At 51.3% G+C, this 19,873-nt stretch overlaps 9 protein-coding genes across 9 annotated transcripts; 4 read left to right on the top strand and 5 right to left on the bottom strand.

The window, feature by feature from the left end:
* Nucleotides 1-240: 240 nt before the first annotated feature.
* On the bottom strand, nucleotides 241-812 carry QC761_507630 (uncharacterized protein; the record flags this gene model as incomplete). Its single annotated transcript, XM_062879975.1, has 1 exon — nucleotides 241-812. The coding sequence occupies exon 1, from the start codon at nucleotides 784-786 to the stop codon at nucleotides 241-243; it is 546 nt and encodes a 181-aa protein (XP_062731290.1). The 5' UTR covers nucleotides 787-812.
* A 152-nt stretch (nucleotides 813-964) lies between these two features.
* On the top strand, nucleotides 965-2,283 carry QC761_0083230 (uncharacterized protein; the record flags this gene model as incomplete). The annotated part of the gene is made up of 4 exons (XM_062872881.1): nucleotides 965-981; nucleotides 1,019-1,075; nucleotides 1,585-1,879; nucleotides 1,939-2,283. 4 exons carry the CDS (start codon nucleotides 965-967, stop codon nucleotides 2,281-2,283), a joined length of 714 nt encoding a protein of 237 aa, XP_062731289.1.
* A 1,038-nt stretch (nucleotides 2,284-3,321) lies between these two features.
* On the bottom strand, nucleotides 3,322-5,757 carry QC761_0083220 (uncharacterized protein; the record flags this gene model as incomplete). The annotated part of the gene is made up of 1 exon (XM_062872880.1): nucleotides 3,322-5,757. The coding sequence occupies one exon, from the start codon at nucleotides 5,755-5,757 to the stop codon at nucleotides 3,322-3,324; it is 2,436 nt and encodes an 811-aa protein (XP_062731288.1).
* A 647-nt stretch (nucleotides 5,758-6,404) lies between these two features.
* On the top strand, nucleotides 6,405-8,245 carry QC761_0083210 (uncharacterized protein; the record flags this gene model as incomplete). The annotated part of the gene is made up of 2 exons (XM_062872879.1): nucleotides 6,405-7,284; nucleotides 7,339-8,245. The coding sequence occupies exons 1-2, from the start codon at nucleotides 6,518-6,520 to the stop codon at nucleotides 8,243-8,245; spliced, it is 1,674 nt and encodes a 557-aa protein (XP_062731287.1). The 5' UTR covers nucleotides 6,405-6,517.
* Nucleotides 8,246-11,072: 2,827 nt separating this feature from the next.
* Nucleotides 11,073-11,537, top strand: QC761_0083200 (uncharacterized protein; the record flags this gene model as incomplete). The annotated part of the gene is made up of 1 exon (XM_062872878.1): nucleotides 11,073-11,537. The coding sequence occupies one exon, from the start codon at nucleotides 11,073-11,075 to the stop codon at nucleotides 11,535-11,537; it is 465 nt and encodes a 154-aa protein (XP_062731286.1).
* A 1,184-nt stretch (nucleotides 11,538-12,721) lies between these two features.
* QC761_506330 (uncharacterized protein) lies at nucleotides 12,722-14,511 on the bottom strand (the record flags this gene model as incomplete). The annotated part of the gene is made up of 3 exons (XM_062879853.1): nucleotides 12,722-14,006; nucleotides 14,081-14,267; nucleotides 14,338-14,511. The coding sequence occupies 3 exons, from the start codon at nucleotides 14,509-14,511 to the stop codon at nucleotides 13,303-13,305; spliced, it is 1,065 nt and encodes a 354-aa protein (XP_062731285.1). The 3' UTR covers nucleotides 12,722-13,302.
* Nucleotides 14,512-14,541: 30 nt separating this feature from the next.
* Nucleotides 14,542-14,867, bottom strand: QC761_0083180 (uncharacterized protein; the record flags this gene model as incomplete). Its single annotated transcript, XM_062872877.1, has 2 exons — nucleotides 14,754-14,867; nucleotides 14,542-14,690 (listed from the first exon to the last, which is right to left on the bottom strand). Exons 1-2 carry the CDS (start codon nucleotides 14,794-14,796, stop codon nucleotides 14,542-14,544), a joined length of 192 nt encoding a protein of 63 aa, XP_062731284.1. The 5' UTR covers nucleotides 14,797-14,867.
* A 1,601-nt stretch (nucleotides 14,868-16,468) lies between these two features.
* QC761_0083170 (uncharacterized protein) lies at nucleotides 16,469-17,417 on the top strand. The gene is made up of 2 exons (XM_062872876.1): nucleotides 16,469-16,995; nucleotides 17,049-17,417. The coding sequence occupies exons 1-2, from the start codon at nucleotides 16,894-16,896 to the stop codon at nucleotides 17,070-17,072; spliced, it is 126 nt and encodes a 41-aa protein (XP_062731283.1). The 5' UTR covers nucleotides 16,469-16,893; the 3' UTR covers nucleotides 17,073-17,417.
* A 989-nt stretch (nucleotides 17,418-18,406) lies between these two features.
* On the bottom strand, nucleotides 18,407-19,501 carry QC761_506337 (uncharacterized protein; the record flags this gene model as incomplete). The annotated part of the gene is made up of 2 exons (XM_062879854.1): nucleotides 18,407-18,959; nucleotides 19,140-19,501. 2 exons carry the CDS (start codon nucleotides 19,499-19,501, stop codon nucleotides 18,407-18,409), a joined length of 915 nt encoding a protein of 304 aa, XP_062731282.1.
* Between the last annotated feature and the right edge of the window lie 372 nt (nucleotides 19,502-19,873).

The raw sequence follows: 19,873 nt of genomic DNA, 5'->3' as shown, positions 1-19,873 counted from the left end.
CTCCCGTGCATCCTCATATTATTGCTACCGTTCCTTCCCGCCCGTTGATTGGCTCAACGTCATGAAACACTGGCTCCAACTTTGAATTTTCGAGTTATTTTGACTGAGTTTCACACGATCCATGTTTACAACAACAGTATTTCATCAAGAATTTCTTGACAGCATATGTTTGATTTTGAATTGCCCTGCTGAATTGCTCGTGGTCGACAACCCCCAGCCTGCTAGTCCCCCACTCCCGTCTCAATCCCTCTTTTCATGTCCAGCGAACGTGACCTCCAGAATCTCTTGACGAAGAGTCTCGTCGTCCTCCAGCAAGACAACCTTCACGCCAGCGGCTTCCAACCTCTTGATACCCTGGTTATCTTGAATGAACGTATTTGACGCGCGAATTCCGACATAAACCACCTTGATCGCGCTCCCAAGTCCCAGAATTCTCTCAACACATGTCCGGTTTCCGCTCAACCGCTCGTTGCAAGGCTCCATGGTCGTATAGAGTACCGTATTGGGCGGAAGGACAGGCGCGATGTCAAAGTCGTGGATTCCATTCTCGTCAGCTACTTTGATGAAGCAGCAATGCTCAGCGTGGGTAGATCCGGGATCGTTTGGTCGGTCGCGGGCCAGTTCCTCCGAGTAACCTGTTGAGAGAACCCGGTTCGCGTCGGCGTCAACCAGAGCAGCCCCTACGCAAAACTTTGAAGGCGAGGGTGGTGAGAGCTTCGCCTGTTCAAGAGCGTACCGCATGTAGGTCTTGTGGTCATGAGGCGCAATTGGCGGGGTAGGTCTCATGATGCAGGTTTTGCGGTCGGTGGGTGAAAGGTGCTAATAGAGACTATAGATGAATTTGGTCAATGGAAGCCATCATGCAATCGTTTTGACGATAAATACGTCAAGGCATACCATCAACGAGTGAATCGATCAGCACCTGAGGAGGACTATGATGGTCGAATTGATCTTTACAAGCTGCATGTCACCAGAAGGATAGTGTGGGAGATACAGTGTGCTAATGACGCTCTAATAGTAGGTTCAACACACACGTCTCCGCCTTGTTCTTTGATAACCAGACGTTGCGGGAGCAGTAAGTGACAAGCCCTGAATGCACTCGATGCGCTCCACAACATTCAAAGGTCTATTACTTTCCTGACCTCCGTTTAGGGTACTCAGCGACATCAGGGATCTGGTTTCCCGTTACGGGAATCCTGCTCAACAGACCAGGTTATAGACCCAGTTATGATTTTTGACTCTTGGGTTTTGAGAAATGGATGAGACACTGGAGAACTAGCAGATTTTGGATACTCGTGAATTGGAATAAGAACTGTTGCTCTGAGGGTCTTTTGCTTTTTCACTACAGTAACTCAACGTGCCGTGACAAAGAGACTGACGGGCATCGACAAAGCGATTGTTTGAACTTCTTCCACACCGCTGACCATTTGAGAAAGGATTTCAGCTTCTCTTAACAACCTATAGAAATAACTTTCCTTTAGACTTCACATCAATAGACAGCTACTCCAAGACACCCAAGAAACCACCAAAACAGGACCAGAAACAACCAATTCTTCCCCTCCACCACCACCCCTGACCCCCCAGCAATCAACTTCATCAACCCCACAACCCTCCCCAATCCCTCCCCACCCTCGTCGAATCCCCCTATCTCTACCGCTCCCTCGGCTTCCACCCCATACTCCCCGGAGATGTCATCGTCTGTCATCTCCTCGTCCTCAACAAACTAGGCCATGGTCGCAACAACACAGCCTGGCTCTGCCTCGACCAAAACGCCCGCCGCCGCCCCTACAAAGCCATCCGCATCTTCCACGTCCGCGCCTCCCGCATTCACCACGAGAACACAGTCGTTTTCATCTGGCAAAAGCGTGACGTCCTCGGAGTAGGCGAAAGAATCGCCTATGAGAAACTGCGTCTTGCCGTGCCGTGGATAAATTCCAGATTGATGACGACGGGAGGATGAACGGCACTAGGAGCGGGTTGGTTTACCCTGTCATAGGACCAAGGGTTGATGACGAGGGGTATCTAAGATATCTAGCGGAGAAATCAGGGAGGAGTATCTGGAAGGTGAAGAAGCAGGCTCGTTACATGGTTGCGGATGCGGTCGAGTCGATGCACGGATTGGGGTTGTATCATGGGGATGCGAGGCCGGAGAATATGTTGTTTGAGGTTAAGGGGCTGGGGAGGTTGAGTGTGGGGGAGGTGGGGGGGATTTATGGGAGGTGTCCGAGGGGGTATAACACGGACTGCCGGTTAAGGGGGAAGAAGCTGGGTTTAGAGGGGTGAGGCCGGACTTTTTGGTTTTGAAGGCAGAGTTGGGTTACCAGTTGTTGGATGAGATTCTGGCTGCGAGACCAGCGGCAAAGAGGAAGAATATTACGGATTACCATACGGAGGATGATGATGAGAAGATACCGAAGGCCTATCTCATTGATATGGGCACCGCCTGGCGGGTCAATGAGTTCGAACCTCAACCTTGGTACGCCCAACGAACTATAGCAATCGATAGACGTGGCGCCACTGCTAGAAAACCCCTACGGTCATTTTTCTCGCTTCGTTCCACCCGTTGTGGATTGTATTTGCAAATGCCAATTGCTGTCTGCCTATGGGGGACCGGACAGGTCCAAAGCTTTGAACAAGTAAGGATTCGATGTAAAGCCTGGAGCCTTCAGCTGGATTCTCTCATGTAACAGTAATCATCTTTGTTCCCTCAAAGCTGACACCATCAATCCCGGCCACCTCCTCCTGAGATAACCTCCACCCCAAAGCGTCAACCGCCTGAGCCGCCTCATCCGAATTCCAGATCCCAATTACCTGACCGCGATTGCTCCCTTGCTGACGCTCCAGTTCAACGCAACCGACGCCGGCTCCTTCCCATGCTTTCTCCAATCTTTCCGAGAACATCCTCAACGGGCTCAACGTCCTTCATGTCATCAACGCGAGCTGAACCGATAGGAACTCAAGGCCGGGTTGCCAACAGTGTACTTGCCATTCAGCCGCCCATCTGCAAAAGAAGACCGCTGAAAAACTGCCCCAACTTTTTGCATATGTCGATGTTTTTGGTGGATCTTACCCTTGCCGGCGCTGTCGAGACCCTGGACGTGCCACTTGTCCCTCAGGTATATGACATGCCCATTTCCAGCAGGCAATTCTGAAACTCTCCCCAAGGATTTGATAGCTTAGATAGCCCAAACTTGCCAATGGCTGTTGTGCTCAAAGCGGATCCAACCCGGTGTTGAGGAGGCTGTTTACGGTACGGTCTGGTCATTCTTGGCATGGCCCGTGGCGCAGCAAGGGTTCCTTGGCAGGGCTGGGGTTCCAACCTTAAATCAAGACCACCTCTTCCCACTGGACCGCCCCTGTTCCAGCCTTGTCAAGGAGTTCGCCGTTCATAACGCCATGGACATATGTCTCGCCGCCAAATCTTCTTCCTTCTGCCTTCGATGTTCGTGTTTCACCGCCTGCCATCTCAATGTTGACTTCCACCTCACTCCCGCTCTTCCTCAACACGTATGGTACGGCCCCACCCTCCAAAATCCACACCTCATCGCCTTCCAGAGCAGTATCCAAACAGATCCCCAACCAACCATTCTCCGTGGTGAACAAACACCTGTCCGTCATAACCCTCCTGATCTGATCACTGAATTCCAGTGGCTGCTCAAGCAACCCAGGCCATTGCCCCTCTCCTCTATCCGCCGCGATAATCATACGTGCCATCTCTTCAATCTCCTTCATGCAAGGCATGAACTTGCTCGACATTCCTACATTCGTCATCGTTTCCATCATTTTAGCCCTCCTTTTCTGCAGCTCCACGTCATCCCTCGCCGTATGTGCCGGATGCAACCTGTCCACCGGGTCAATCCCAGACCACACCTGCGACAGACTCATCAACAACCAGCGCCTGAACGAAGGGAACAATTGGCTAGTCTTCTCCATCGAGCCCCGAGAAGAAGAAAACCCCATCCCAGCACAGGTCATTGTATGTATCAAGGCCTCCACCCTACACTGTCCCCGCGTCGCTCCCGTCTCTTCTTCCTGGACCAAGTCGTGTGCGTAGTGTACGGGCAGATTGGCCAACACTTCAATCGCCAACTCGGCGAGCTTCATATCGTACACATGAGTACAGGGGTACTTTTGCTTGATGGTATCTAGCTTGCTGCCGCGCAAGGCAAACTGTCCTTTGATCGGGTCGATATGTCGAAACGATGGGATTGGGGCGGTAGCACGGTCTTGGAAACAATCGTTTACTGATAGCTCCTTCAGTGGAGCGGAAGTGGCGATCCCGGCTCCGAAGTAGGTGTCGAAAGGACCCAGCGGCCAGGGAAAGTCGTCGATCGACAGGTCGGGAACCCACGTTGGCAGTGACGAGAAAGCACGGGAGGCGTTGTGCTCGAGAAAGGCAAAGATCGAGAGCTCTGGCCAGTTCTTGAGGATGGCGGCGGCGGTGAAGGTGAAGAGCTGCTCGGGTGTGTGGGTAGTGTCGATGGGGATCGGCAAGGGGGTGTTGGGGGGTAAGAGTTGCTGAAGGATACCGACGGTAGCGTAGACTCTATCCTCGGGTTTAAAACAACCGCGGCGGCGGACAGCTGAGATAGTGGCGAACCATTGGCGGACCCAACCAGTACTTTGCCAAATCTTGCTGTTTTGTTGTTGCTGAACCTCAAAGAGGTCGCCAATACCGAAACCACGGATGGATGGAGTCCACTCAAGGGGAAGATTCACTCGGCACTGGGTGCCGATAGCGTCAACCCAATGTATTGTCCCCAATAAAGTCGTAAAGCCAATCATGTCGCCCCAGCTTAGCTCTCCACTTCCACAATATGTCTGTAGGCGGTCTGCGAGGACAATCTCTTGGCAGATCCAGACCCTGTGAAAATAACGCCTTGTGCGGTAGAATGCCCAATATTCCGTCCATGCATCAAGCCAGTTCGTAACTCCCAGCTCAACCGGAGGAGCCAATCCAAAAACATCCGCCCAGAGTTTGGTATCGAAGCAACTGGAGGCCCTGAGAGACAGAATTCCCTTTTCCCCAGCGCGGTGCAAAACATGCCGCATTCTTGGGTAGGCCGTGTCATGCCACCATCTGAACACGCTCAATCTTGCCTCATCGGCCCCAAGCCATGCCAATACCCTGCCAGCGGAAGAGTAGATCTCTCCCATGATGGGAATCTGGGCGGCGATTTCCTCGTCATTGTTCTGATCAATGCACACGGCATCAATCCAGAAATTGGTGCTTTTCTCCAAGCTGATTGTGGGTCCCCAACAAGCTTGACTTTGGGCGTGCCTCCTCGGCCATGTCTGGGTCATATACGTCCGGAAGAAGTTCGACAGGTTGCCCGTAACAGTGATGGTAGTGACTGGGGTGGTGTACAAGTCGACCATGGATCCTCGGGGATCCAATGAAGCATCATCGCTGCGCTTGAAGGTCTCAAGAGCTTCTGGCGGAACAACAACTAGCTCAATGTCACGCGGATTCTTTGACAAACGCGCTTTGTCGGGGCCGATGATCGCTGAGTGATGCATCTCTTCAAAGGTCTCGATGGCTGAGCCCCAGGTGTATGAGAGTGCAGTGAAGCGCTCCGGTAAGGTGGAGAGGTCATGCTCTGCTATACTGATGAAAACGCGCGAGAGGATAGGGTCGTAGCCTAGCAGTTGGATGATTCGGATGTGCCGCGGGGAGGAAAGGCGCTGATATTGGTACGGAGGATATCGATGTGGCGTGTTGATTAGTGGAAGCGATTGTGAACGGGGTCGCGACATGGCTTGTTGGTGTGGTGCAGAAAGACTGCTGGTGACAACCTTTGGGCAGAGGAGCTGTTGCGCGATTCAAAGAGAAAACATCAAATGCCATCGTCAATCAGGCAGCGGGCAGTGTGGAGGCCTCTGGGCAGTGTGGAAGGATTGGGTTAGGGTTGACTATTGCAAGGGTGCAGCAAGAGGAAGGGTAAGGGCCCGGCGGAAGATACTCCCAAGTTCCACACCAGAGATATTAACCTGCCCAAAGGTAGGTATTATGGTGCAGTGGCTCTCCTACTTGAGTTGCACCGTAAGTTGCAGGCCAACTCCTATACTTCATGAGATCACTCCAGTGCGAGACCGTCCCTTTTTTTTTTTTTTTTTTTTGGGCTGACTTTTTTTAGTCACAGCCATCCACCATGGGAATTCATACTTATCGTCTTTGAGCTTTACGATTGATTAGTTGTCTGAACGTTTTAATCCTCTTTTTGGATATTGCTAAATGATAGCTTTTAGTTAAGGCATCTTTAGCTGCTTAGCTGCCTGCCCATGCCTGACACAGGACAAAGGCTTTATTGTAAACCAGACCGAGTAGACATGTCACTCTGACTGACAGCTTCATGAAACAAAGTACTTCACTATATGGTCAAACTCGAGTTCTTGCTGCAATTCAAAACACGACTGCGTCGATCACCCGCACAATGCTTCTTCGCTACACTGTTCTCTCGTGATCTCAACCATCTATCCTACTATTCTTTAGTGGTTGAACAACAAACTGGCTGCCATGCTACTCACGGTTGTCTACACCAGCTTCGTTGACCTTGCTCAGGAAGCCAAAGCGCTGGGTTTCGTCCTCTCCGAGTTCCTCTCGAATCACACAACCTTGGCCGCCACCCTCAGCAGTCTGGCAGCTACCTACCTCTTCTTGTTCGCAGTTCTCCATCTGACACATAATGAGAAAGAACCACCACTGGTCGCAACAGCGGTGCCGTTCCTCAGTCCCGTGGTTGGAATGGTGAAATGGAGCATGGATTTCTACACCCATATGAAAACCAAGCACCATGACCTTCCCATCTACACCTTGCGTCTCCCAGGTACTCGCCTTTACATCGTCAACTCTCTCAACCTTATTCTCAGTGTCCAACGACAATGGCGCACCTTGATCTTCCCTCCAGTATCGGCTCGCGCTTCAGAAGTCGCTATGGGCGTAAGCAAAGATGCTCTGGCAATCATCCGCGAGGATATGATCGCCGACACGGGGTTCTTTCACACCTTCATTAAAGCCACCCACCCATCTCTGTCGAGCGGCCCCGCGCTTGAACGGCTCAGTGGTGATGCCATGGCGGTTCTTACCGCATCGCTGGACAATATCGTAGACCGAGGTTCCAAAAGGGCCAGGATGTTTGAGTGGATTCACCATGAGTTCCTCATGGCCACGACGGATAGTGTTTATGGTCCACATAACCCGCTGCGTGACCCAGCAAACGAAGAAGGCTGGCATAACTACCACCCAACAATCATATTTCTCATGTTGGACCTGCTGCCTCACTGGTACGTCCTTTTATCCCTCCCGCATACACAAGAGCCATGCTGACACGTTGACAGGGCCTTCCATAGCGCAATCAAATCTCGCAACCAACTCGCCAAAGCTTTCCAAAACTATCACATCAACCGCCGATACACCGAAGGCTCAGACTACATCCGGCGGTGGACCGAGCACTTTGTCAGCTGGGACATCTCCGCTAGCGACATCGGTTGCTTCCACAACGCCGCAATGTTTTCCCTCGTCGCCAATACAATTCCCACCGCGTTTTGGATGATCTACCACGTCTTTTCGGATCCCGCCGTAACCGAAGACTGTAGGAAAGAAGTCCTCAAAGCGGTTTCGATCCATGAAGAGAACAGCGAGGAGATCTGCACCGTCCGGGCAAGAACCATCAAGGAGCACTGCCCTACGCTACTGTCAACTTTCCAAGAGGTCTTTCGCTTTCACGGCATGGCGAATTCGGTTCGAATCGCCAGTGAATATCACATGCTAGATGGGAAGTACCTCATTAAAAAGGGCAACATTGTCATGATGCCTGCCAGAGTGCAACATCACTCCAAAGAGGTCTGGGGCGAGGACGTCGAGGTTTTCCATGCTCGGCGGTTCATGCGGAACCCGGGGGAACCGAGGCTGCATCCGGGTGCGTTCCGTGGGTTTGGTGGCGGGACGACGTTATGTCCGGGGAGACATTTTGCCACCACGGAGATTTTGTTGTTTACAGCGATGGTGTTGCTGAGGTTTGATGTGCTGCCAGTTGTTGGTGAGGGCAAGTGGATTATGCCGGCAACAAAAACATCTTCGCAGGCGGAGGCAATGGAGCAGCCGGACTGTGACATCGATATTGAGCTGAGGCCAAGGCCAGGTGCAGAGAGGAATTGGAGGGTTTCATTGAGGAAGCAGGAGAAGCGGCCTTTGTGGCTGAGGATTTGTAAAGAGAAAGAAGGAGATTTGTTGAATATTACATGAGAGATTGAGTGTTTGTGTTTCACCCAGGTACATAATACAAAAATGTTTTGCTGTGTGTGGAAGGTCACATTGTCGCCCACATCATCTTCCACCTCCACCATAGTCAGAACCTAAAAATGTGCCAACAGCATTATGATGCAGGGCTGTCAGTGTACCTATTCTATCATCATCTTCTAACATCCCCAGAACTTCTAGGATTCTACCCACTACCTTGAGCACCATCCTTTTCAGCGTCAGTATTGCCAACCCCCTCATGTGCTTGGTTTGCTGGATAGTTGTGTCTTATGATTACCCGCCTAGCTGTCTTTCTTACTTTCTTGAAGCTTCTGGCTATGACCCGAGCCGCTGCCCTTACCGTCGATATTCCAAGGTTTCTAGTTTGGTCCCCAACCTGGAAATATAAAGATGTTCATCCAAGCCTGTATATAGCACCGCTTGTAGGGGAGGCTTAATCGATTGCCAATTACCATCCCGACTTGTCTACAGCAGCGAGAGCAGACGAGCAGCTAACAACCCCAGTATACCCTCCAGGCTTTCAAAACCTCTCCAGTCTCCTACCATCCTTAACGGTAGCTTCCCGTTAGTGTTTGTCACTATGCGGGATAATTGGAGAGCTCATGATGTGTGCTATCTCGTATTTGACAGTATGGACAGAATCAAAAATGCCCACAAACTTAGATGAATTCAAGTTGACAGGGACATCGATGGGAAAGGCAACTGTCACCAGCGCCCCATGATCTGCGCGGCCTGGTTGGTACTTCTTGAATGTGGACGCTTATGAAACACCTGCCTGGGAGTCCTGGGAGACAGAGACATCACACAACACATTGAGCCGGAAGTCTTGTGCGGTCGACATGTGTTTTTCTGCCCATTGGGCTTCCTGAGCTGCATTCAGATTTAGCTGTGTGACGTCTCCATCCTGAACCTGTCGTGGAGATGTTCGAGCCATGTGCATTTCCCCTGGCCACCCAGGCAGCTTGTTGCTTTCCAAAGTGACGGGGCTGCTGACAATCGTTGTCGAGGAGTGGCCTTCGTGCGCGAGCGCCTGACAATACGGGCTGGGCGGGACGCTCAGTACCATCGCGAGCGAAACTGGATATATACTGACGTTTCAAGTAGGTAGCAGGAGACTCATCCAATCAACGTATATCCAACTGTAATCATTACTCTGTGCATCTGCATACGCTGAAGTACCGATCTGGCAGTTGCTTTTGTTTCATGAAGTAGGTAGTTGGGACTGCAGGCCCAGTTGTAATTGCCTGCTGCGGCTTGGATGTGACATGCATACCAAGAATGCCCACCCGCTACGGGAAAAGGGAACGGCTTGGCAGCGTAACAGCCCTACTACGCACCAACGACATCCAGGTTAGGTTGTAATAGAACTCAGGGAGGAGATCATCATTTATCCTCCATACTCTGCTCGGGACGTCAGCGTGATTAAAATTGGAGCATATTCAGCAAGTGCGAAACTACCCCGTTATCTCAAACTCGAAGCTTTAAAGGCCTTGGCCGACCACACGATTCACATTGGAAGCATGGTTAGGGTTGTGCAAATGTCGGGATTTTTGATTCTGCTGCACCTCTTAGGTAAAATCCTATCTAGCTGTTAACGTTTATCAAGATGTATTCAACATCGTGTTGAACAAATGAAAATAAGATTATAGAAAGTATATCAAGGAGTAGGGAACATGATGTTGTCCAATATCTGAGGCGGTTAATGGAATGATTTATGACCTCGTTCGACATGGAATGAAGTCGCTAGAAGCTGTCAGGAGAACGGGGTCCCACAAGCACTAATGGCATTGGTCCAACAATTTTCATTGCCATTGCTTTCGTCTTTGAAGCAGTCAAGTTGGAGAGGTTCTTGAGTCTGGTCTGAGCAACAACAATAATAGCGCGTGAACAACCTTCATCAAGATGGCAGCCGACAGCTCCTCCGCGCTTTTGCGCGATGTTCCAACACGGATCCAAGACCCAGTTGATCGCGGTAAGTAAGATGGAATGGGCAAAGAGCGATATTTCAAAAGGCAAAAAGTTTCAAGGTGCTAGTCGACGAGAAGTTGGAAACTGTCTAAGCCTTTCAAAACAAAGTACACAATGCATCTGTAGCTGAGACCATATCAAGGATTATAGACTCGAATATTACCACCAAAGGGCCCCCGGGCAACACAACTTGCCACCCAAGCCCGTCGGGCCATTTCGTCCATAAGAGCCGGAGAAGAAATAGTCCGCGACGGACGTGAACCTATCGCCCAACCCATACTGCCAAGTGTCAGCCAGTGGGAACCCCCCGGCAACAACTGCTGCCAGCACCCCTGGCAGTGGTAGAAGCAAGGGTGGCTCTTCAAATGGGCATGGCCATGGTACTGGAGGGGGTGAAAATATCACCGACCTCAAGCAAAGACGCTTGATAGCCGGTCGGGAAGCACAGGGGGCAGCCATACAATATGCTCTGTGATGCATCGCTATGCGACGATCGCCATGCCAATGCGGTCGGCTCCCATGCCTATGCATACAAACGATACAGACCCGGCACCGAGGAGAACGGAGAATGGGCGCAGTTGCCTAGCCAGCGGATGTAACAGTCAATCCGGATACCTCCGAGTGTGAAGCGATCATCAACACTGTGCATGCCGCAAAAGACGAAATAGTGCGCATTATGACTTCGACAGGCATCAAGGACAGCGATAAACCCTAGGAAGAAGCTACCATCGGCATCTACTCGGACTCGAAGAATTGTGTAAACGACTTGACATTATTGCGAGAAAAAGTTGCGGAGGATCCAGCATACGTCAGAATTCCCGAGTATCGCCAGGAGAACGACCCTATGTCAATGACATTGTCAACAAGTCTTGCCCTTCGTGTTATGAGGGTTGAGCGTGAGTTTAGGTGGACTGCAAATGTATATGGCATCATGAGGATTAATGTCAGGTATATATGGACGCCCGGCCATTGTGGTGTTGCAATGAAGAAGTTGGTGGATAATTTGTGTACACAAGCACGCCTGAGCAACAAGCCATTATACGTGGTAAAGAACGGTTCCCAGACATTTCAAGCCAATGTCAGGAGTTATTTTGGAAATGTACAACCAAGGCTCCTTGCTGAAAAGGCAGCCCTTGCCAACCGGCCAGTAAAGTCAACGGCAAGAAACGCGACCCAAGTACTCGCGAAACATCTCAAGGGTGCGAGGAAGAGGGCGAAACGACTGTTGCATACACAGATTCACAGCAAAGAGGGGGGCATAGGGGGCAGTACTACAGGTTCGGATATAGGCCCTGAAATAGGTGGCTAGGATTAATGCACGTACCTGGGTGTGAGAAAAGTGTGAGCAGGGTGAGAATAGCTTCTGGTGATGGGTTATTAATGTGGGAATAGCAATACAGGTAGGAATCAGCTAAAGTAAAAAGTAAATTTATCCACTAAACAAAGGAAATATTAGTGAAAAAAAGGGTAGAAATCTAACCAATATATACTTCTAAATTCTCAAAGGTATCAACATATCTATAGCGTATATCATCAGTGAGTCGTGCATATCAGTGGATCGTGCACTCCCTAGCGCGACGCATCCTCTTTGCACTTTACATCGAAGTTTTCTACAATCTGATATGCCTCCTACTCAAAAGGAAGCGAGGCTAATCTTAGCCCTTGAAGCTTTCCAAAAGGACGAAAAATTAAGCTTTAGAGCCGCAGCTAAGCTCTATAATATACCAGCATCAACCCTTCGCAACGGTCACAATCGCTGATGAAGAGCTAGCGCACGGAGCGCGGGACACCCCTAGCCAGTCATTACTGACCAATTGGAAGTGGAACAACGAACTCACGGTGAGCGTAGTGAGCCACAGGAAGGAAAAGTGATCCAGATCACCTTTAGGGAACGTGATCCAGGTGATCCACAGGTCTATCTATACGGAGGAACTAGATAGCTGGTAGATAGTCCCGCAGTATGCAATACAAGTCACATTCGTTGGTATCACACTATTGTGATTGAGACAAGCCATTGTTGTGCACTATTTACCTGCACCGGACTAATTGTTTAGAAGAACCTTCAACTGAGTATCCCTTTCAGAGGTTCTGGATAGGGGTTCGTCACACCGTTGGCTTAACTGTGACACACACCTTCCTTTATAATAGCTATATAAATCATGTTTCATTAGAGTTAGAACACATCTACTCACAGCTTCAACACAAACAGTAATATTTCAATACCATTGAAGATTTTATGTTTGACAGATGTTTGCTTAGCAGCCATGCTCGTGTCAACCAGGTGTATCAGTAACCTCGACTTATGTAGTTTTGTTCAAAGCCATATAACTTCCCCTTCATCTCAAAACAGTACCGGCTTACTAACAGTGCCTCATAGCACTAAACAACAGCAGCGTCGAGCTCAGTGTGTCCATGCGTCCAAAGACTCTCATGATATTCGAGCAAGCCGGGAAGAATACTAGAAGCACATAGACGAGTTGTGATGTTAAAAGGGGAGAACCTAGGCAACGTGCTTACAAACCCGTGAAACACGCTTTCACACCAAAGCACAGCTGTCTTGCGATGTTTGCATGCGAACAGTTAAGGGAATAATGAACGTATAAGTTGTCCACAACATGTATCTCCCCGAAAACAAAGAGCATGGTCAGAGATAATAGTTGGCAAATAGAACTTAAAAGGCACGATGAGCAGTGGCGACACTACTGCCCCTTTTGATGCCATCAACACGATTGAGGAGTCCGCCCGAGGTCCTAGGAAGTCATAGGCGTGGAAGCCGTCTGACAGGCTGATACTCGATGTAGGGCAACAATTCTGATGTTTGTACTAATCGTCAGTAGTTTCCTTACGGTTCAGCAATGATGTAGGGCTGATGCGCAATAAAAGAAATCGTTAGTCGTTATGTTTGTGTCTCCATGATATTATTATACATTTTTAACTGACCGAAAAGTTGAATAAATCCTATATGCCGAGGTAAATATCCCTCCAGGACCCATGCCCAAAAGACAAAGACAAAAGAAATTGGTATCACCGCGCCATTCCTATCCCTGTAGCTCACAATCCCAAGACATTATTGTTTAATACCGATCCTGCAAGATTTTATCCACGCTGTCTTGATCCGAGTTTTGTTCCCTTCCCCCGACTACCTGGGCGGTGTTGCTGGGGATGGGTCCCAAGTTGATACTCCGGGCACTGAACTCCTGCTCAACCCTGATATTGCTCTTGATCTCTGTGCCGCTCTTGTCCCGTGAATGGTAGTGGTATCCCGTCCGCTTTGGCGGGCCACCGCTGCTACCATATCTCGCCTCTCGTAGTGCCTGGGGGTGGAACAGGGGCTTCAGAGCGGGCGCGGAGGCGCAGATGATGCCAATGTTGACCTCGAGAACGGACCAGAGGTTGACAAGAATGGACTCTCGGAAAGGATCGACGGCGGTGGTGTAGACAATGATGGTGTGCAATCGGATGATGGCAATGACAGTGGCGAAGGCGCCAATGCAAAACACGCCAACAAGAGCGTACACCTCCTTGCGTGGGCGGTTGATGCCAGTCAAGGTTTTGATGGGGAGGCCAAAAATGAGGATATCGGTCAGGATGTTGAAGCCGGACGTAAAGTAAAAGAATGCGGTGGTGTTGATGCACGTGCCTGGGGCCACACCGGTGAGATCCCACATCTTCTCGAGAGGCTGGCACTGCGCAAGGGTGGTTGTAAGAGAGATGATTAAGAACACCGCGTGGAAGCCTATCAGGCCGAAGCATGCATATCGGAGTGTTTCTGTCACGGCTGTGGAGAGGCAGAACTGTCAGCAAGAGTGAAATGAATGGCGAGGCCGAGATGGGAAGAGCCAGTCGACGTACCAAAACGAAGGTACATGCACAGAATGGAGAACTTAATGCAGTTGACGCATGCGTAGTAGGTACACTGGATGGCCAACGTCACCTTGATCAAGATAAGCATGTTGTCAACTGTCAAGGTGGTTATTGCGTGGCCGACTCCGTTGTACTTCATGATGATAATTTCGACGAGATACCCGCAGGAGAAGAGCTGGTGGCGAGACAGGCAGGTTAGCTTCATGAATGATGGACGTATCGAGCGGAGAAGCCCATCAACCTACCAAGGCCCCCAACATGGTCCAGTCATCGGCGCCGAATTTCCTCATCAAGACGGCCCGCACAAAGGTGCGGGTGCCGACGACGAGGATGGACAGCGACGTGAAAACCACGGTGATGATGACCAGCTCATCCTGTCGTCGTTGATCGATTCGATATGCCTCTTCGTCTTGGTCCATGGCGCTGTTTCGTTGTTGCTTGTTGCTTCTTCAAGAAACACAAGCTGAAGAGAGAATCCACCGGCCCGCATGGTCGGGATCATGGTCCCCTTTGAAGCTCTTGCCCGGGACGCCATGGTTGGCCTCGAACGGCTTGGACGGGGCTGGGTGGACCCGTGAAGCAGGTGGTAACCACCGTGCTGGGGAGGGAAGCGGGTAATGTCAGCAGATTTCCTCGCTTATCTGATCGGAGCTTGACACACAGGCGCTCCATAGCTGTGAGTAGCTAACCCCTTTCAGGGGCATTGATGCGGGGTTGCATCCGGCGAGACGGGCCCCTAACAGGGCGCCTCGAAAGGAAAGGGCAGATGCTGTTAGCGCTTTGACACGTCCGAGCAACACCACAACAATCAACCTCGTTCGTCGCTTCGACCACCAACGACAGCGAGGGCAGCAGCAACGCAAGCCACCCGCAGCAAAAAGACATAACCGAGCATCGCTTCCATCGACGTGCTTTTCGCCTCCTCGCCTGAAATCCGGGTCGCTTCGACCAAACTTTTATTGTCGCCGGCTAAAAAGAGGTCAGACAATTTCCTCCCGCCTCCCTTTTCCATTTTCTGCACCAACCAGCGCCAGGTGTTTCTTCTGTGCTTCATGCTTCATCATCCAAAGTTGCCGAGCTGATGGTTCTCATTTCTGCAGAACCCACCGAAAGGGACGCCCGTGCTGCTGCAGCCCTAGAACAATTGGCACGGCAGTGGTTCTATGGCGGTGTGGCATGACACTTGACTACCGGCTTGCTGTGAAAAGATCACCTCGATCCTCGAGCACATCGCCCATCAATAGCCAACGGTCGTGCGTTAGCAAGAAAATTCCGGGTGCGGCGGCTTTTGAGATGTCAGTGGTTCAGGGCAAGGTCCACAGCTCCCCCACTATCGTCGACGGCGTCCTTGTCCAGCTCCGGCAGCGAGGATGAAGCCTGCCCTAGGTGGCGATCCCTACTTGATGGGTTCGTCCCTGCTCGAGCTTTGGTTCAGTCAGCTGCATAATAACACAAAATTGTCCTCGACTGATACTTTGATTGGTGTCAAGCTCGTGTTCTAAAAGCGCATATCAGAAGTTCCTGCGGGCGGGGTTTGCCGTGTGCTCGGACTGGACTGCTGAAAATTCGTAACATTCCACACCGAGGTCGGCCGAGATGCAGTAGCGTCCCCCGTTGGTCGACCACCGGTATGAGCGTACAGACACCAGAAGCTGGTTGCTCATCTCTCGCCAGTGGCAGAGTAGTTATCAAGCCCCGACTCCCTGGTCTGGCCGGCTATGTTCTCCGCTTTGTTTCGTGTTTGGCGATTTTGTGGAACCCGAACCCGACTCCGCATCCCCAGACTCCTGATGCTGTGGTGCCTGGGTACCGCTGCAGGTTGAAGAAAAGAAAAGGTGGGAAAACAGCAACAAGTTGAATTGCCTGCCGCAATTGATCCTGCAGCCACATCTGTGGGTTTGCAGATGGGGAGGGGAATCTGCAGCGGGTAAAGAAATGCTTTTTTCCCGATGACGCTTTGACGGTGGTCCGTGCTGCGGCACACTTTCTTCTCAACATCATCGTGGCCAGCTCGACATACCCTGTTACATGACCTCCGATGTTCCTTGCCCTAAGCTGGCTGGAAACGTCGAGAACAATATCTCATACCCGTTATGGGATGATATCTGGGTTAGGGTTATTTGGTCAATTGACGTGGGAGGCTTGCGGTTGACGTAGGAATTCAGACAAATCTGGTGGATATTCCATACGTTTTGCAGGGAAGCCCGGAGGGTTTGGGCGGTATAAGAAGACGTCGTGGGCAGTGTATTTCATATTCCTTTTCTTTCCCTCACCCAGCCATAGGCCCTTAACAATACCAACTATCAGTGTAGTTTAAGGATCAACATTTGGCTTGAGTGTTGCACAGAGATCGGCCCGGCCAATGATAGAGGCATACCAGCGTCACATCGCTTTGGACCTTGATTCTGGTTGGCTGTGGTCATTGGTCAGTTGGGATCTGACTGCTACCTCACGTGCAAATCCGTCCTCAGCTTTCAACGACACCAGCCGAGTCATCGCACAAGCAAGTTATTGGGTAAGAAGGCAAGGGAGTAACTCGTGGCTTGTATCTTACTTTGAGTGAAAGGTTCCAACCTTGTATCTTATTCCAATATTAATCAAGCCGACGTGATGGACTGCAAGGGGTGGTTCATCCACACGCCTCCCACCTTCAAGCTTTCTCGCCCAGAATGATCTTGTCGAAGACATCGGCGACCTATACATCAACTCCTCCCCGAGCACATCCTATCGTTCCCTTAACGACCTTCCCGTGGTGATTCTTCGCGAAATTGTCGAAGAGTTCACTCCACACGAGCATCATTATGACTGAGACTGGGACTACTGCTCAGTCTGTCATGGAGGAGAAAAGTGTGAACTGGACCAGTCCGACATTCGCAATCTTCGCCTTGTCAACCGCCTCTTTTGTGAGCTAGCCTCGCCACTTCTGCTCCCCCATATTCACATTGACATCAGCCAGACCGTCCTCGACACGCTGGAGTAGCTACTGGTGATGCCCCATCTCGTATCTGGCGTTCGCTCAATCAAGCTGCAAATGGCATACCGAACCAAGGCTCTGGCGGAGGCCTCGGTTTATTTCACTAACCCGCCTCCAACTTTTGAATAAGCAGGTAGAGCAATATGGAGTCGGCCGAAATCCCACTCCTAGTATTGGCTTCCTGGACTCACACGGTGAGTTTATCTCAGAGCCCGCCGAGTCGGGCGAGGCCGCTAGCAATTTGACGAGATATGCAAGAGCTGGAGTTTGATGATGGAAATCTGGGAGGAGCCTGCGTTCGACACGTCTCAACAATGCGAAAGAGATGAGTGGAGCTCCATTCTCCGCAACAGCTATGAGCGGTTCAAGGCTCCCCATTTGGAACAGTCCCGCCTTGTCGAAGATGGAATCTTTGCCCAAAAGGTTGCGTCGGCAATCAAACGACTAGGAAAAGTTGGGCACCTCGTCTTTTACAACACCAATCACAGCAAGAGGTGTCTGTTCATGGAAGAAAGTGACCTGGCCGAGTATCATCCGAATATCCTCCTGGACAAGGCCGCTCTCACCTCCTGGCTCGAAGCCGGACTGAGCTGGAAAATAAACGAAGCCCTTTTCTCGGGGACTCGGGGACCTACGAGTCTGAGAATGTCATCAACGTGGGCGCGATGGACTATCTTTTTGGCGTCGTGGAGGATAATCCATTCCTGGAGCCGGGCCCTGAATGGGGGCACAGAATGCACGTGTTCGGTGGGTGGTGATGGTATCACCGTTGAGGAGGATGTCTCTCTCAACGCCTGGTGAAACGTTGTAACGAGTTGGAGAAGCGAGGGCCTGGGCTCGTCAAAGACAGACGAGTGTTTGCATGTGTTTTTTTTTTCTCATATAAAGAAAAGGCTGATCAAAATTGTCGCTAACTACTACCAGCTAGAAACCCTATAACAGAATCTCAAGCCAGCAACCTTTTGGTCCATCAAAACAGCCCTCGTGCTGTGTTAAAAGTACATTGCCGACTGGGTATTTTTGGCTTCAGTCCTCCCGATCAGAAAGCCCTCTCTCCTACAGGAGAATCACCGTCATCAATCAGCAAGCCACAAATGGATACATCAACCTCAATCGTCAACGTGAAACAGTTTATACAGTCAATCTCTTTTCTCATGTCTGTTCCAAGCCGTCATGGCTCGAGACAGAGTCTACATATTCTAGCTATATCTGCCGATCAAAATTTTAACTTGCCTATCATAATCATTGTCGTCCACAAATGTTCCCAGCACATTCAAAACGAGCGTCGGTTCCATCTCATATCATTCATCATCACCATCGAGTCTAGCGAGGGGTTCTGCCTACACTCTAAATGGGCGCGGGGGAGGGGGGGCTCGCTGAGGAGGTGGAGGGGGTCTTTGAGCTGGCGCACGGGGAGGGGGGGCTCTCTGAGGAGGTGGAGGAGGTCTTTGAGCTGGCGCACGGGGAGGGGGAGCTCTCTGAGGGGGCGGAGGAGCGGGTCTCCGAGCAGGTGAAGGAGGGGCTCTCTGAGGAGGTGGTGGAGGGGGTCTGAACTGCGGGCTCCGCGGCTGAACACCAGCGGGGTTACCACCACGCTGGCTGTCAACAGAAAAGAGAGAGTCGTCAGAGAAAACCGAATTGGCGTCATCATTGGCGGAGAAGACGGAGTCATTGTCGCTGAAGTCCCGTGCTTCGAGCTCTGCATCCCTTGCTGCAAGATTGGCTTCGGTGAGGGCGAGTGTCTCTCCTTCAACAAAGTCCAAGTCAACATCGTCAGAGGTTGAAACTTCGGCACGTCTGAACTGTCTTCCACCACCACGACCTCCAGTCGGTTGTGGGGGTGCACCACCATTGAAGCCACCACCTGGGGTTGCTCCGAATTGACCGCCTCCGTTGGGAGGAGAGGGAACACCACCACCGCCGGTTTTGTTTGGAGGAGGGGGGGCACCACCCCGACCGCCTCCGTTGGGAGGAGAGGGGACACCACCACGGCCGGCTCCGTTTGGAGGAGGGGGGGCACCACCCCGACCGCCTCCGTTGGGAGGAGAGGGGACACCACCACGGCCGGCTCCGTTTGGAGGAGGGGGGGCACCACCCCGACCGCCTCCGTTGGGAGGAGGGGGTGCACCACCTCGACCGCCACCGCCTCCTGTTGGAGGGGGGGGAGGTGCTCCGCCACGTGATGGTGGTGGTGGTGGTGCACGTTGGGGACTACGGGCCTCGATTATATCATCCAGAGAGCGAGCAGACTTGCTACTACTGCCTCGGCGGGTGCGGCTACCGGGCTGCACTGCAGGGAGTGCAACTCTTCCATCACCAAGGGCCACTCCTCTAGCGGAGACCCCATCGGTCGTAACATCCCTGGTGTTGAGGGCCTGAGGAGCAGCGTAGGCGCCCAGCGCTGCGGCAAGAACAATAACGGAAGTAATCCTCATGTTGGAATTAGGTAGGTCGAATTGCCAGAATTGACGCTTGTTGGTGTGTTGAGGTGCTCAAAAAGTTGGAGTTAAAAGGGTTTATCGTGTGAACAAGCAGTCAAAGCTGCAACGAAAACGAATGGCTGACCGGCAGTCAAGACAAAGGGTGGGAAGACTCGAAGGGTCTGTGGAGGAAAAAGGAGATGAGAGATGTGCGGGATGGGCTAAGGAGCAGGAGAGGGAGGATCAGAATGCGAGCTGGTGGTGTCTTTTATGAAATTGCTGATGGCCGTGCGCATCGCCACTGCCGACCTTCTCAAACATAGCGATGATCGTTCATCTCCCCTACAGACGATCGGTCTCTGGCCGAAGGTGGCAACCTCTATTGCT

Source organism: Podospora bellae-mahoneyi, chromosome 5 (genome assembly GCF_035222275.1).
Source record: "Podospora bellae-mahoneyi strain CBS 112042 chromosome 5, whole genome shotgun sequence".
Taxonomy (NCBI): domain Eukaryota; kingdom Fungi; phylum Ascomycota; class Sordariomycetes; order Sordariales; family Podosporaceae; genus Podospora; species Podospora bellae-mahoneyi.
This window is presented reverse-complemented; position numbering and strand designations above follow the sequence as displayed.

Bases quoted from the DNA above. Each gene is read 5' to 3' on its own strand.
- QC761_0083170 (XM_062872876.1), top strand. From the start codon at position 16,894: ATGACTGAGACTGGGACTACTGCTCAGTCTGTCATGGAGGAGAAAAGT. The intron at 16,996-17,048 runs GTGAGCTAGCCT...GACATCAGCCAG, and splicing joins CCTTGTCAACCGCCTCTTTT to ACCGTCCTCGACACGCTGGA.